This window comes from Phycodurus eques, chromosome 7 (genome assembly GCF_024500275.1).
Source record: "Phycodurus eques isolate BA_2022a chromosome 7, UOR_Pequ_1.1, whole genome shotgun sequence".
NCBI lineage: Eukaryota > Metazoa > Chordata > Actinopteri > Syngnathiformes > Syngnathidae > Phycodurus > Phycodurus eques.
In genome coordinates, this window is record NC_084531.1 from 17861538 (window position 1) to 17877544 (window position 16007).

At 43.3% G+C, this 16007-nt stretch overlaps 1 protein-coding gene across 1 annotated transcript in view; it reads right to left on the reverse strand.

Moving 5' to 3' along the window:
* Window positions 1-15701, reverse strand: part of LOC133405334 (uncharacterized) — a 54679-nt gene extending 38978 nt beyond the window's left edge. The window contains exons 1-8 of the mRNA XM_061682200.1: window positions 15193-15701; window positions 13093-13424; window positions 12574-12646; window positions 11747-12171; window positions 9882-11039; window positions 5666-5999; window positions 3068-3406; window positions 1082-1427 (exon numbers count right to left, since the gene is read on the reverse strand). Coding sequence (XP_061538184.1) covers window positions 1082-1427; window positions 3068-3406; window positions 5666-5999; window positions 9882-11039; window positions 11747-12171; window positions 12574-12646; window positions 13093-13424; window positions 15193-15565 — 3380 coding nt within the window. The 5' untranslated portion in view covers window positions 15566-15701. The remainder of the gene's footprint in view (window positions 1-1081; window positions 1428-3067; window positions 3407-5665; window positions 6000-9881; window positions 11040-11746; window positions 12172-12573; window positions 12647-13092; window positions 13425-15192) is intronic.
* Window positions 15702-16007: the final 306 nt, after the last annotated feature.

Below are 16007 nucleotides of genomic sequence, written 5' to 3' on the forward strand. Positions count from 1 at the left end.
GGTCGCCAGCCAATCGCAGGGCACATACAAACAAACAACCATTCGCACTCACAGTCACACCTACGGGCAATTTAGAGTCACCAATTAATGCATGTTTTTGGGATGTGGGAGGAAACTGGAGTGCCCGGAGAAAACCCACACAGGCACAGGGAGAACATGCAAACTCCACACAAGCGGGACCAGGGATTGAACCCGGGTCCTCAGAACTGTGAGTCTGTCGCTCTAACCAATCGGCCACTGTGCCGCCGGAAGAGTTTTCATAAAGTGTAATTTCTTCACAAAGTGTAGTATTCGATTTGTGTGTTGAATGTCTGTCTTTGAGGGGCGTGGCCCAGTGAGTGACATCAGAAGATGGAATTGGATTGGCTTCGTTGGTTGGGTGTGTGTGAGTGTCTGGGAGTGAGGAGCTGCCAACAGCAGGTCCTTCCGTGTGTTCTCATTTTGTATGTGTGTTGGACTGTTTCACCCGTCCAATAAACAGCTGAAAGCGGATTGGTCACTGTGGGTCTCCTTGCCCACATGCAAGGAAATTACAATACTTTAATTGCTCCCTTTTTTCATACTTCACTCAAATCTGATTAATACATTTTAAAAAGGCGGCACGGTGGACGACTGGTTAGCACATCTGCCTCACATTTCTGTGGACCGGGATTCATATCAAATTTATTCAAACCCTGGCCGCGCCTTTGTGGAGTTTGCATGTTCTCCCGGTGCCTGTGTGGGTTTTCTCCGGGCTCTCCGGTTTCCTCCCACATCCCAAAAACATGCGTGATAGGTTAATTGAAGACTCTAAATTGCCCGTAGGTCTGAATGTGAGTGCGAAATGGTTGTTTGTTTCTATGTGCCCTGCGATTGGCTGCCGACCAGTTCAGGGTGTACCCCGCCTCTCGCCTGAAAATAGCTGGGATGGGCTCCAGCACGCCCGCGACCCCAGTGAGGATAAGCGGTACAGAAAATGGATGGATGGACATTTAAAAAATAGACGGCTCATAACTCAAACAACTTGGAAAAATCATATGTAAGCCTTATAGTTACGCAAATGTACAAAAAACAAGCTATGATTTTATAAATTTTCCATCACCTGTCACGTTTGAAGATGACGGTGCGGTTCCCCCGCACCCGGGCCCTCCGCCTCCCCGCCTGGGTGCCCGCCTCGGTGCCGTCCTGGTGCACCAACTTCTGGTGCTTCTTTAGCTGGCAGTTGTACAGGAAGGTCTTGCCGCACAAGTCGCACATGAAGGACTTGGAGGCGCCGTGGAGCAGCATGTGAGCCTTCAGCTTGTCCTGGATGAAGCTGGCACCGCACACGTGGCACTTGAATGGTCGCTCGCCCGTGTGGATGCGGTTGTGCCGCTTGAGGTTCTGCCGCAGCGTGAAGCCGGCACCACACGTCTCGCAGGTGAACGCCTTACCCTGCGAAAACTGGTCTAAAAAACAACAACAACAGGAATAAAATGAGAAACATATTAATTTAAGCAAAATGACGCACCAGTAAAACAGGGAAAATGTACTTAGATTTTTTTGACAATTTTTAGATTAACTGAAGAGTGTTGAGAGACTTTCTGCACCAAAGAGAGAACATTCAAATACCTTTAAGGCACCGCGAAATATATTTTGGCCCGAGTGGAAAATCTTTATAAAGGTCCCATATTTTGGGTATTTAGACCTCCATAGAGTGACTCTCTAACAAGGACGTAGCAAAAAAGTGTCAATTTCATTTCAAAAGAACACCTTGGTTTTGTCATACGAGTGTCCAGAAAAGGCCCCTCTGACAGCTACTTCTGTTTGACCCAGTTTTGTATCCGCTTTGTCCATATTTGGCTAAGACCGCCCCCTTTCCTCTGATTGGTTGCCTCCGTGTAGAAGAACCACTTGTGAGAGCACGCGTGGTTGTTATGTTGACAGCACTGGCTCAGGCTGATTTCAGGCCTCTCGGCAGAAAAACATCTGGAACTCAGGAACGCATGGAAGATTTTAATTCATATTTCACTTTTACTGAGGGACCAAAGAGAAAATATTACATCCTAAATACTAGAAAATGTTGGTGTGGCAAAATAATTCCCCTTTAAATACTTTTTGCACCAAGTGACAATTATTTGGATACTTTTTGGGCCCTCTGAAGAGTCTTGAGACAAGTTAGAGAGTCTCGAGAAACTTTTGGGACAAAATAGAGCACCATCGAAGGCCCCCTTCCATCAGAATCTAATTTTTTCTACTGTTTCATGCATAACATGTCAAAATGAGTCTGTGACATGGTTTGACATTGATGAGGTTTGCCTACTGTCACCAACGATGATCAAAGTGGCAGGTTCAGTTCTAATGAACGGAAACGGATGGCCATCAGAAATTTAAAATATTTAAAGCACACCTTCGCCTAACACACGTGTACCGACGACTTTCTAAAGCGCACCGAGGTGGGAGGAGCATATCAATGTGGCGCAAATGAAGCAAATGTGCATTCAGTGTGATAAATAACAGTGCTACATTGAAATTGGCGAAGATGTGTGATCCAATCAGAGCTCATTCATATGGCGCCTAATAACAAGAATTATTAGACAAATAACAGAAAAAAATTAAAATCCCAACGTCAACCACTGTCTGTATTTAAACTACCGATACAATTATGCTACAGTAATCCCCCGCTATTCGTGGGGGCATCGGGACCAAAGCAAGTGAAATGCTCTCACACAAAGATTGACTGGTAATTACAAATATGTTGGCAGACAAAGAACAAGCATATTTTGCCTTGATATGAGATACACAAGTTCAAGACATTCGGCTTTCAGGTGAAATTTCAGGATGAACCTAAAATGCACTATAACCTTCACAGATTAACTAAACATGACCTTCTCCAACGTGGGCAGGGCGAAATGATTAAAAAAAAAACAACACACACAATATGCTTTTTAATAGTTTCTCTATAGCGTGGATTTTTTACGTCTTGTGGATGGGTCTGAGAGTTGGTGAATTTCCGGTTCATCCAGAAATGTAATCCAAAAGCCGAATATCCCAATCTGTTTGTCATTGGTGTATTTAATTCGGCTAGATTTTGGTCTTTGCTTTGTACCACAAGCGAAGGGCCGCACGTCATCGCCGTGCACCGACTCGTGCGACTTGAGCAGTTTTTTGCTCTTGAAGGTCTGGTCACAGAGCGGACACGCGAAGGACTGAGGCGTTTTCTCCTTGTGACGCAACAGGTGGCGCTCCAGCATGGCGCTGCTGCGGAAGGTCCTGGAACATTGGTGGCAGCTCAGGGACTCCTTGTGAATGTCCAAGTGCCTCCTGAGGTGGAGCTGTCGGCTGAAGCGCTTCTTGCACACGTCACATTCAAACACCTTACTGACTTCAGCTGGCAAAGGATTCTGAGAGTCTGAGGACAGCGTCATCTTGTCATCGTCTGCGATGTCTGCAGAATACAGTAGAATGAATCACTTTCACTTTAGCCCTTTACACAGTAACCATCTAACGTGTCTTTTTTTCTTCTTTGTTCCAAGCTCAATCTGCTGTGTATAAGGGATTCCTTGGGGATATTTTTTTTTAGAGAAAAATAATTGTAATGTTATGAGAATAAAACTATTTTCTGAGACATTTTTGTTTATCCATTCATTTTCTGAGCCGCTTATCCTCAGTAGGGTCGCGGGCGTGCTGGAGCCTATCCCAGCTATCATCAGGAGGGCAGGAGGCGGGGTACACCCTGAACTGGTTGCCGGCCAATCGCAGAGATTTTTGTTTAGTTTTTTTAAAATCATGTTTCTGGACACTTATGTCGTCTGCTTGAGGTGTTAGCACTGTTAGGTGCTGGCATTTCCAGGAGCACGTGGCAATTGAACTGGGACATAACATTGAAGAGAATGGAAACCACACTATTTGAGGATATATGGTGGTGGGGGGGTGGTTACCCTGCAACTACTTGGGACATGGAATCTATGACAGTCCAGGCCTCTAATTGCAGTAGCACCTGGCAATTAATTGAAACATTATTTCAGACTATACATTAAGATTCAGCTCAGCACACACACACACACAAAATTACAACCTGTCTCACTGAAGGGAATATCCCTGACACTGTTTTTTGATGATTTTCCTCGACCCTTCACTTCAGTTGTTTCTGTTGTATTTGCATGCATGTATTTGAGGGGCAGCGTTTATTCATTCAAGTGGAGCGGAGGCCATATTATTTGAGTAAATACAGTCCATCATAATTCAGCCTCTGTCACACTGAAGGGAAGATCTCTGAAGATTTTCATTTCTCTGGACACACTATTTCAGTTGTTTGTGACGTGTTTGAATGCATGTATTTGAGTTACGGCATTTTTTTTCTGACGAAGATGTGACGATGACCACATCATGTATTTCTAGATGAAGACGAAGTGTATTGACATTTTTTACAATGAATGAAAACAAGACATAAAAATGCTTGCCAGAGGTGAGATCCAATCGGAACTCATTTTGTTTTAAGAGGCATGAGAAGTTGACAAGAGAACCAATCAAAGCGATGTGATAAGGAAGTAACCTAAAACAGTTTGAGATTAAATCCAGCAGCCGCGAGCATGGCACTACATGAACATGAAATAACTATCTGTAATATAGATAATCTAGTTTCTCTCGGGCTGCACGATGTATTGTTTGAGCATTGTCATCGCGATGCACAGTACGTGTGCGCAACAGTCTCTGGTGGATTTAAAAAAAAAAAAGATGAAACCACTGTAACATTATGCACATTTAATTCAGTGATTCCTTCATGTACCACGAGAGTGAGGCCGCATATCACTGGTCGTACTCATATCACACTTTGAGAACAGCTCATCTAGGTGAATGTAATTAGTTTCAGAAATTGAAGGGAAGGTTTACATACAGTATATACCAGTTACAGTTTACACACTTTATACTTTATCCATCCATTGTCAACACCGCTTATCCTGGTTAGGGTCGCGGGGCGCTGGAGCCTATCCCAGCTGACTTCGGGCGAAAGGCGGACTACACCCTGAACTGGTCGCCAGTCAGTCGCAGGGCACATATAGAAACGGACAACCATTCGCACTCACATTCACACCGTCACTGAGTGGGAACTGATCCCACGCTGCACGCACCAACGTCAGGCGAGTGCACCACTACACCATCAGTGACACTTTATACTTTAGTCGACTAAATTTAATGGCATTTTTGTCAAGTATAATCTTAAAACTAAAATCTAATAAAACAATTTAGATGACAAAATTATGACTAAAACTTAATCAATATTTGCTGTGGAGTGGAGGTCACACATTATTTGAGGAAATACAGTCCGTCAGATTTCAGCCTCTGTTACAATGAAGGGAAGATCTCTGACACTTTTTCAAGACAGTTTCAGACTTTTTGTCATAATTGTATGGATGAATTTGAGGTGTAGCAACAAGGAAAGTGGTATCAACATTATTTGTGAAAATATAGTCAAAAAATATTTATTGGACAGAAAATAAGCATTATCTGCTGTGGCGTTACCCCCTCCTGCAGAGTTGCCACACAGTTGTGTTCAAAAAAAGTCTCACGATCTTACCTTGTTTCCAAGCTGATGACTCATCTCCACAATTCGCCTCCTCCAATGTAAACTCTGGTAAAAGGATCATTTTACTTTTTAAATGGTTAATATTCATACAATAGTATTACAGTATATCAATAAACACACCTTTAATGTGTCTGCCACCAGCAGGTGTCACGAAATTGCCATCTTCTTTCGTCGACTCATCAGCCGATTTCACCAACATCCCGAAAGGCTTCAGTGTGAGGACCCATCCCGTCTGCTCATTAAGCACAGGGCATCCGCTCATCACGTTTTCCCTCCAGATTTTGATGCCATCCAAGTCTTCCGTCACCGCCGTCAGCTGGCTTTCCAGCTTGCTCACTTTGTCCCGCAGTGTTAGCTTTTCCTTATTTGCGGCATCAGACAGCTGCAAGAAAACGCTGTTGATCTTTCTACTTGCCTCCTGAGCCAGCAGCTCTACCATTTTGTTAAATCCTGCCTGTAGGGAAAAGATAAAAACCAATGAACAAAGTTTTGCCTGTTTATAAAATTTGGAGACAGACACCTCTGCCTAAGTTCAGGCCACTTCTGGCTCTTAAAGCTATGACATCTTGAAAACTGTTATTACCTGACAAGTGTTGCATTAATAGGGTGTCACTCTTAATTGCAATTGGATTTACTGTGATTTTAACGTTACATTTTAATATTTTTTCCAAATTTGTTTGAATCTGTGGGGCACTGTTTACATCGTGCAATGCTTCCAGAATTGACCAGGGTAGCTTGAACCAACACCTCCAATGTCAACACAGTGAATGGACTCTTGATTGGCGGACTCCTGACGGCGTAGCGCTTGGAGGTCCACACACTTTGTCCACCCTGCACTGTGAATGTTTACATGATATGTCCGATAAAAGAAGTTTAATAAAACAGACTGCTGTTGTTCCATAGCTGAAGATGAAACTGTATTGAATGTGTTCGCACGTCGTCATCCAAGTCTCTAGATGGCGCTACCGCTGGTTGGTAAGGTCAAGTAGCAAACGTTTAAACGCCAGTCAATCACTCCTATTGTTGGATTTGAGAAACACACGTTAAAGCCATTGTGACATCAAAGCAAAAAAAAACCAAAAAATAAAATAAAAACACAGACCGGTAAGAAAATGTTAAAATAAGGTAAATAATACGGTCATCCAGGTCTCTAGATGGCGCTACAACTAGCGTCAAACAGCGCAGAGCTAACAGTTAGCCGAAGTTTAACCATCATATCCATTCGTACAGTTGGATTTGAGAGACACGAAATTAAATCATTAATACTATTAAAACCATCAAGACAAAACAAGAATCTAACAAGGCAACAGAGTGGCCTTTAGTCTCCGCGGGAACTTTAGCTCGTCAAACTACGTGACAAGGCGCCATCTTAGTTAGGTTTCTCTTCGCATTCGTCCAGTCTGTCAAATGTAAAATCTCTGTACAAACTAATACATACCAGACATCAATACCAATTTATAAAAACAAATAAACATAGCATTAAGCAATTTACCTTCGTGGGCTGGTCCTCGTTGGCAAATCCGGCCATTAAATCCAGCGCACACTTTATAACAGTCTCCAGAATGAGTTTAGTTTGGGAATAAAACACCAAACTCTCAGACATTTTACATAGGATTTATTGCAGACCCTCTCACTAACAAAATCTTTAGCTAGTTCGCTGCCGCTTCGCCCGTTTCACCAACACATGCCACACCCGGACAGGGAATCAACTCGACGTGAGGACTTCAAAATAAAACTTAGCAAATTTCACAATTTATTTATTTTTGGTACATTCTATGCAAAAACTATACTAATGCAATGTTATAATGCAAACAGCAAACCATACTCTTGTTTTTTACTAAAACATTTCAAACAGTAGAAAATATCTTCAGAAAATAAGGAGAAATGTGACATTTCTGGCATAATAATGCCAGTTTCACACAAACCGAGAGCCCTTTCACGGGTATTTGGGCTGACCGACTCTGGGATTAGAGTCACTGACTTCATTAAAGACTACATTGTTTGTAGGTGTGAATGCTTGTTTGCCTACATGTATCTAGCGATTGGCTGGTGACCAATCAAAGGTGTACCCAGTAGTGATGCTCCGATCGATCGGACGATTTTCTATTTAATAACACCCCAGTTGAAGTTGACTGTAAAACTAAGCGCACAGCAAAAACAATTGCCCCCATCCATCCATTTTCTGTACTGCTTCTTCTCACGCGGGTTGCGGGCGCGCTGGAGCCTATCTCACCTATCTTCGGGCGACAGGCGGGCTACACCCTAAACTGGTCGCCTGCCAATCGCAGGGGACATATAAATAAACAACAATGCACACTCACATTCACACCTACGGGCAATTTAGAATCTTCAAGCAATCTACCAAAAGAAAGAGAGAAAAAACCCACGCAAGTACAGGGAGAACATGCAAACTCCACACAGGCGAGGCCGGGATTTGAAACCCGGCCCTCAGAACTGTGAGGCAGATGTGCTAACCAGTCGGTCACCCAATTTATATCTCAATACAAGACATCGTTTTCGAAATCGCCAGCTTAATGCTAACACTCAATGGAAAACTCAATTGATGAGTTAGCAAATAATAGCATTTGATCACAGGTGGGCTACATATACCTTCAAATAATTAATATTCATACACAAACGGCAGGAACAGCAGATAGTCGACTGTATAAAAAGACAAGCTATTTTCCCCCTGACTGTGACATGAAATCAGACTATAAACTTTTCCTGTTTTAGGTCAATTAGTATTACCAAAGTTATTTCTATTTGCTAAATGCCAGAATAATGACAGGACTATAATTTTTTTTTTAGACAAAATATAACAGACAATACAGTCAAGGCTAAAAGCATTTGCATGTTTTTTTTTTTTAGCCATATTTATTTTTAGGTGGCATGATGGCCGACTTAGAGCGTCTGCCTCACAGTTCTGAGGACCGGGGTTCAATCCCCGACCCCGCCTGTGTAAAGTTTTCATGTCCTCCCCATGCCTGCGTGAGTTTTCTTCAGGTACTCCGGTTTCCTCCCACATCCCAAAAACATGCATGGTAGGTTAATTGAAGTCTCTAAATTGCCCCTAGGTGTGAACTGGGAGTGCGAATGGTTGTTTGTTTATGTGTGCCCTGCGATTGGCTGGCAACCAGTTCAGGGTGTACGATGATAGCTGGGATAGGCTCTAGCACTCCCGCGACCCTTGTGAGGATAAGCGGCTCAGAAAATGGATGGATATTTACTTTTATTTGTATTTTTATTGTATTATTTTACTTTTTACTAATTTATTTTCTGGTAATTTATATTTAAAAGTTGTTTTGGTAGATGAATAAATACAAAGTCTTGAAATAAATGAATAATCATGATTTCAATATCAATCAAAATAATCGTGATTTCGCCCAGACCTAGTGTAACAGGTCTGGGCGAAATGTTTTAAAGACAGTATGCGTGCAGCAGCTGCAAAGCAACCCCCCCCCCCCCCAAAAAAAACCCTCTCATATAGCCAGTGGCACTTACCATAAATAAAATGATAAATTTACAGCTGTATGATCGGTATCGGCAGATCTCACTCATGAATGATTGGTATATGAATCGGCAGCATAAAATCCTGATCGGAGCAGCCCTAGTACCCAGCCTCTTTACCCAAAGTGAGCTGTAATGGAGATCCAGCTCACGCGCCATTATAATGAGTATAAGTGGTGTGGAATTTGGATGGATCGATGGTTGTTAGTTTGTCCATATGTGCCTTCTGATTGACTGGCGAGGTCAACCACTAAATTTGGTCACAAATAAGTATACTGTGGCCACAAAATTACTGTTTTGTGTGCACGTTATAGCTACATTGAGGCCATGTCAAATCTGGGCGTTCGTGGATAGCTTTGGACAGACATTTTGATGAGACAGCTATTGAGATTCTATTACTGGTTATGAAGTTTAGTTTAAAACAAGAAATGTCATAATTCTACAGGTGTAGGTCAGGCGTCCAAACCACATCAGAGGGCCATTTGCAGCCTGCTATCCAATATCCATTTGTTTTGCAGCCCACTGCCCCTGTGGTAGTATAAATACTCAAGTTTTAAGACACTGGTGGGAGTTTTGAGGCTACTAGTCTTGCCCTGTCAAATTTTCCTGTTCCATTCACAGATTATTTAATTATTTATTCATTATTTCATTACTTTTAACATTTTTTTTAAGAATAGTTTTTCTTCCAGCGTGGGGGTCTGTAGATTTGTTTTTCTTGAGAAAACAAACAAACATATCAGCAGATGTGCACACAGAAAAACATCTCGTAGTGTTAGGGCCATTCTTTTCCTATATTGAAGCTGTCAATATGCGTTTATGTCAACAATACAGGGACGACTGTTCCGTCGCAGCTGTGCTTCTTGAGCTGCCTCGAGTCAGAGAATCCGTGTCCGCAGGTCTGGCACGAGTAAAGCTTTTGGCCCGTGTGCACCTGCAGGTGCGACTTGAGCTGGTTGGATTGGTGGAACTTGCGGTGGCAGTAAGCGCACTCGAAGGGCTTCTCGCCCGTGTGGATACGCAGGTGTCGGTAGAAGTTTCCATCGGTGCGGAAAGCCTTGCCGCACTGCTCGCACTTGTACGGCTTCTCGCCAGTGTGGATGCGCTCGTGCTGCTTGAGGCTCCCGGCGTGGATGAAGCCCTTACCGCACACCTCGCACACGAAGGGCTTCTCGCCCGTGTGCGCGCGCTGGTGCGAACGGAACGAGTACTTGTTGTGGAAGGCCTTGCCACACAAACTACATGAAAACTCCTTGTGCTCGCTGTGACCCTTCTCATGGAGCTTCAGCGAGCAGGCCGCACTGAATCCGGCCAGGCAGATTTTACAGCTGTACGGCTTGACCAGAAGCTTGTTTCTCTGCCTCATAGGAAACATCTTGGGCTTGTCATCCTCCTTGGTGTGTACGTATTTCTGGTGGATCTGAAGGCGGCAGTTGAAGAGGAAGGTCTTCCCACATAGGTCGCACATAAATGGCTTCCGAGCTCCGTGCACCAGCATGTGCGACTTGAGCTTGTTGTTATCGGAGAAGCTCTTCCCGCAATCCTGGCAGGTGAAAGGCTTCTCGCCGGTGTGAATACGCAGGTGTCGTTTCAAATTGTTGTTGAGGCTGAAGCGGGCGCCGCAGACGTGGCAGGTGAATGGTTTCTCACCCGTGTGCACCACGCTGTGTCGTTTGAGCGCTGTACCGGTGCGGTACGAGCGTCCGCACACGCCGCACACGAACGGCGTGATGCCGGTGTGCTTGCGCTTGTGCACGGTCAGCGAGTGGGCGTACTTGAAGGTCTCGTCGCACACGTTGCACTTGTATTTTTTGGCGTTGGTGTGCACCATTTGGTGGAAACGCAGCGTGTCCTTGCTCTTGAACTCCTTGCCGCAGGTGGCGCAGCTGAAGGGCCGCTCGTCCGAGTGCACCACCATGTGGCCGCGCAGCTGCACTGGCGTCTTGCACGTCTTGTTGCACAGCGGGCACTGGAGTGGCTCCTTCCACTTCTGAATAGAACACAATAGAAGAGAAAGCAAAAGCAAATTAGTATTTTAAGCCCACAACACCTATTTTGTGTGCACAAATAAGGACATTGTGGCCCCAATTTAGTTTTCTGTGCCCAAAAATTATTGCCAACAATTTAGTGTTTTGTTTCCACAAGTTAGTATATTGTGGCCACAATTTAGTATTTTACATCCGCAGATTAGTATATCGTGGCCATAAATTAGTATTTTGTGCACACATTATATCTATATTGTGGCTAGAATTAAATATTTTGTCTTAAGAGATGTACTGAAGATTATATGCATACTTTTTAGCCCACCATAGAGTCTTTTTGGAGCAACTGAAGATAATTTGGATACTTTTTGGACCAAATAAAAAATAACTTTAAAGACTTGCTAGACCAACTGACGACTCTCAAGAGACTTAATAAATAATCTGAAGAAATTTTAAAGACTTTTTTGACAAATTGAAGATTTTTCTGAGATTTTTTTTAGACCCATCAGAGAGTCTCTCAAATTTGTAGACCAATTGGAGAGTCTCTAGGGACTATTTGGACCAAAGAGAGAAGCTTTAAAGACTTGTTAGACCAACTGAAGACTAGAGAATTATTAGATCGTCTGAAATTTTTAAAGAGACATAAGGCCAGTTGCAGAGTCTCAGAGTCAATAATAATGGTGTCAAAGTGAGTTTAATGATGTGATGGCTTCACCTGGTGACGCAGCAGATGGTTCTCCAGAGAGCGCGCCACACGGAAGGTCTTGCCGCACTGCTCGCAGGTGAAAGGTTTGGGCTGGGCCAGGGGTTGGTGGCGCTTCAGGTGGTTCTGTAGCGACTCCTCCTTGCGGTACGAGCGCTTACAGCGTGGGCACGGAAAGGGCAGTGGCGCCTTGGACTCTGCCTGGTGACCCAGCATGTGGTCCTCCAGATACTTCTTCTCTGGGAAACTCTCGTTGCACTGCTGGCATAGAAAGGGCTTCTTGTGAAGCACCGCGTGCTTCTTTAGCTCAGCCTTCCAGTAGAAGGCGGCGTTGCACTCGTCGCAGGAGAAGCGCTTCAGGTTGCGCCGCGCCTTCTTCCTTGGGCTTTCTTCCGCTTCGCCAGAGTCCATTTCGTCATCACTTATGTCAGGGGAAGCTCAGAGAAGGAGAGAGAGAGAATACAATTCAGTACAACCTCTTAAATCCAACACTTTTGTTTGTATGTTTGGATTTTTTCTACATTGGAAATAATCTGTTCCGGTCTGCAACTGTCAGAAGTGTAAAAAGAAATAAATCACTATTAATATTACACGGTAAACAAGGCCATTGTCATTTTTTTGTCAAATGTTTTGTGGAATAGTTAAGGATTATTACCTTTTTTCCCCCTAATGTTTTGTATCTTTTTGTCTAATACAGTACTTCTGTATATTTTCTTAACATTTAAGTAGTTTACCAAGTAGCAACTTAAAGGCCTATATCCCACAAAAACTGGTGGAATTCCAAATTATACAGCTTTATATGTTCCAATGTAACATAAACTGCTGTCAATCTTAGTTACCCATTTCCACTTTGAAGCTCGGCCTCCTTGTTCGTCTCGGTCTTCCTGATGAAGATTGTTCCACTAAGCCCTGCTACACAAACCAAACATCAAATGAGTTTTTTTTTTTTTTTTTAAATATAAATTGCCATATAAACACAGGTTAACAAACCACTTTGTAATCTGAAATACACCATCAAAAGCTTTAATTTGACAAAGGACTCCATGTGGTTTGTTGCAATTTCATTTTTCACTTGTTTACTGGTGAACCTTGACCTCAGGTGAGTTCCTTGAGGTGAAGTTAGCTTGCCACTAAAGAAATCACCTCATGCAAATTTGGAGACCATTGGATGAAAAACAAAAAAAATTTGAAAATGTTCCTTTGACTTTTTTTTTTTTTTTTTTTTTTTTTTACATTGACCTTGACATTTTACCTAGGTTTTTATACATTGGCATGTCCAAAGCTCAAAAAACAAAGAAGCTACATGTTGTTTTGGTGCTGATTTGTTTAGGGGGTGAAAAGTGCTTCAGATGCCAAACCTGCTCCTCTGCTTGTTCCTGTGTCGGCCCCTCTTTGCTAACGGAGCAGGAATTGGGACTAGAAGCGTCATGAGGCGAGGACACAGGTTGAAGGACAAGCTGTGTAACAAGATTCGTCTCAGTTGACTCCTGGGCAGCTGACTCTCCATGTCCCACAATGAGCACCGTGGGCGCACCGCTGAGCTGGCTGACAATCAACACAGGGGCGACTGCAGATTGAGTCTCCATTTCGGGGTTCAGGACTGCCTCGCCATTGCCCGCTTCTGAGACACCCAGGCCTGATTTTGTCTCAGTGGAAGTCTGCTCGGCGGAGACTGACAACAGCGAGACATCTGTGTTCAATCGTAAAGAGAAATAATGGCATAACATCAATGAGTGGATAACTTCTGGAGTTTTCAATTCATTCCAATACATTAGTAAATGAAAGAAGCAACGTTCAGATGGTTAGTATCCATCCATCCATCCATTTTCTGAGCCGCTTCTCCTCACTAGGGTCACGGGCGTGCTGGAGCCTATCCCAACTATCATCGGGCAGGAGGAGGGGTACACCCTGAACTGGTTGCCAGCCAATCGCAGGGCACACACAAACAAACAACCATTCGCACTCACATTCACACCTACGGACAATTTAACATCTTCAATTAACCTAGCATGCATGTTTTTGGGATGTGGGAGGAAACCGGAGTGCCCGGAGAAAACCCACGCAGGCACGGGGAGAACATGCAAACTCCACACAGGCGGAGCTGGGGATTGAACCCTGGTCATCAGAACTGTGAGACAGACGCTCTAACCAGTCGTCCACCGTGCTGCGACAGATGGTTAGTAATTCAGTTTAAAACATTATTGTTACTACCATATTTAGCGATAGAGTAGTAGTCGTTAGCTTTCGGCTTCTCCCAACCACAAACACAGAGGAAGAAGCCGTGAAAGATAGAAAAAGAAGAAAACAAAGATGAGATGGACGTCAGACGCACATATTACAGTGTTTAACACGTACAATTTTCTATTTTATTTACGGGATCTTACTTTGAATGCAGCCTTACTTTTGTTTAGTACATGATAGAACATTACACAGTTGTGCTCATTAGTTTGATTACACTGGCAGAATTTGGAAGATGTGTACCATTCTTTTAAGAAAAAGTGCAGGATCAGCAAAACATTAAATTTTATTTTGAATGGGATTCATATTAAACTAAAAGGCATTTCAGAAAAGGACAATCCTTACAAAAAACAAACAAAATAATTAAATGGTCCTTGTTCAGTCAAAATGTTTTCAAATAATATTTCACAAATTCTGCCAGGGTACGTAAACTGAGGAGCACAACTGTACATATCAGCAGTCATACGTGTTACTTGACAACAATGCCAAAAGGTTTTTGAATTGTATTCAATTAATTAAATTTGATTTGACTGAGGTATTGCTTACAAGCAGATGTAGATATGACCAGGCTACTTATATATCACAATAAATATACACTATACGATATTCCAGACCTTTGTGGAAAAAATGGGGAAATGCCAATATTTTGAGGGTAATAGTTGGCAGCAACATATTGGAAAAACAATTACAAAATCTATGATCTACTTAATTTTTGTAATTGTGAACTTTGATTTTTTAATCATGAACTATGAACTGAACTAGTTCATTTTAAATGTGTGAACTGAGCTTTGAACTTTTTCGCGAAGAAAATGAATTTTCTCAACAGCGGGTCCAGCCCACTTGAGATGAAATTAAGGTGAATGTGGTCCACAAACCAAAAGCGGTTTGACAACTCTGGACTAATCGATTAATTGTGACGCCTCAAGATACTTGTAATGTCATTGCGAGAATAACACGCGAACTAGTGGTGGCCGGATGTGGTTTAGTTTACGGTCTTCGGCTCGCTTGTAAGTCAAACTTCGTCAAGGTACGACTTTAGTATTTTAGAACATTTTCAAATCAAAGGTGATGTTATAAACAAAAGTTTTCCTCACATCAAAAAACGACTTAAAGACCAAAGTTCCCCAGTAAAACGCAATAAATAATGATGTTAATGTTTTTTCCCAAATAGGACGTGTAACATCGATGTGCAGTGTTGTGTCGTGTGGACGGAGTCTTGCCTCCTGCCGCTGCTCCTCCATCGCTGATGCTCTTCAGCTCCTTCTCCAGCATCTCCATGTCCCTGCCGAGCTGTCCGACCCGGACGTGCAGCTCCTGTTCCAGCTGTCCGGCCTTCCTCTGCATCACGTCCTCCAGCTGCTCCACTTTGGCCTTGAGCGCCTCGTTCTCATCGCACAGCTCAGCGAACACCCGCTGGAGCTGAGCCAGCAGACCGCGCTCAATATCCCGCAGGTCGCCGCCGAGGCCGAGCGTCGCCTCTTCCCACACCGAGTGTGGCGCTTGTTTCTCCCACACGCCCCTAAAGACCGACACGGTGGCTCGGAAAGCAAGCTCGACGATTGACACCACCTCGCCGTCGAACCTCGCCCCCATGTTTGTGCCAACTTTACACCGAACCGACGATTAAATGCGCATTTGTGCGAAAAAAACGACATTTAACGCGAGAATACGACTATGTTGTGATCACATACAGCTCATGTTACTTGACTATTAAACTAACTATGGCGGACTGTGCGTCTCTGTAAAGGTTCCGCGTTTCATTTCCGCTTCCGGTTTCTTTCCGCCTCCGTTGATACGTAATGTAGTATCGACCGGGATTTTTTTAAACGGCCTTAAAATTTTCATTAAAACCCTAAATAATAATACAACACACATAACACACAAATAATAATGAGATAAATAATAATTATATTTTCTGTATCAGGTTTTCGGACTAAGTGGTGTGCACATTATGGCCCGTGAGCCACATATAGCCCGCTCCTTTCTTTAATCTGGCCCACCTGTAATATATTTTGGCATAATTTTAGTCGTTTTC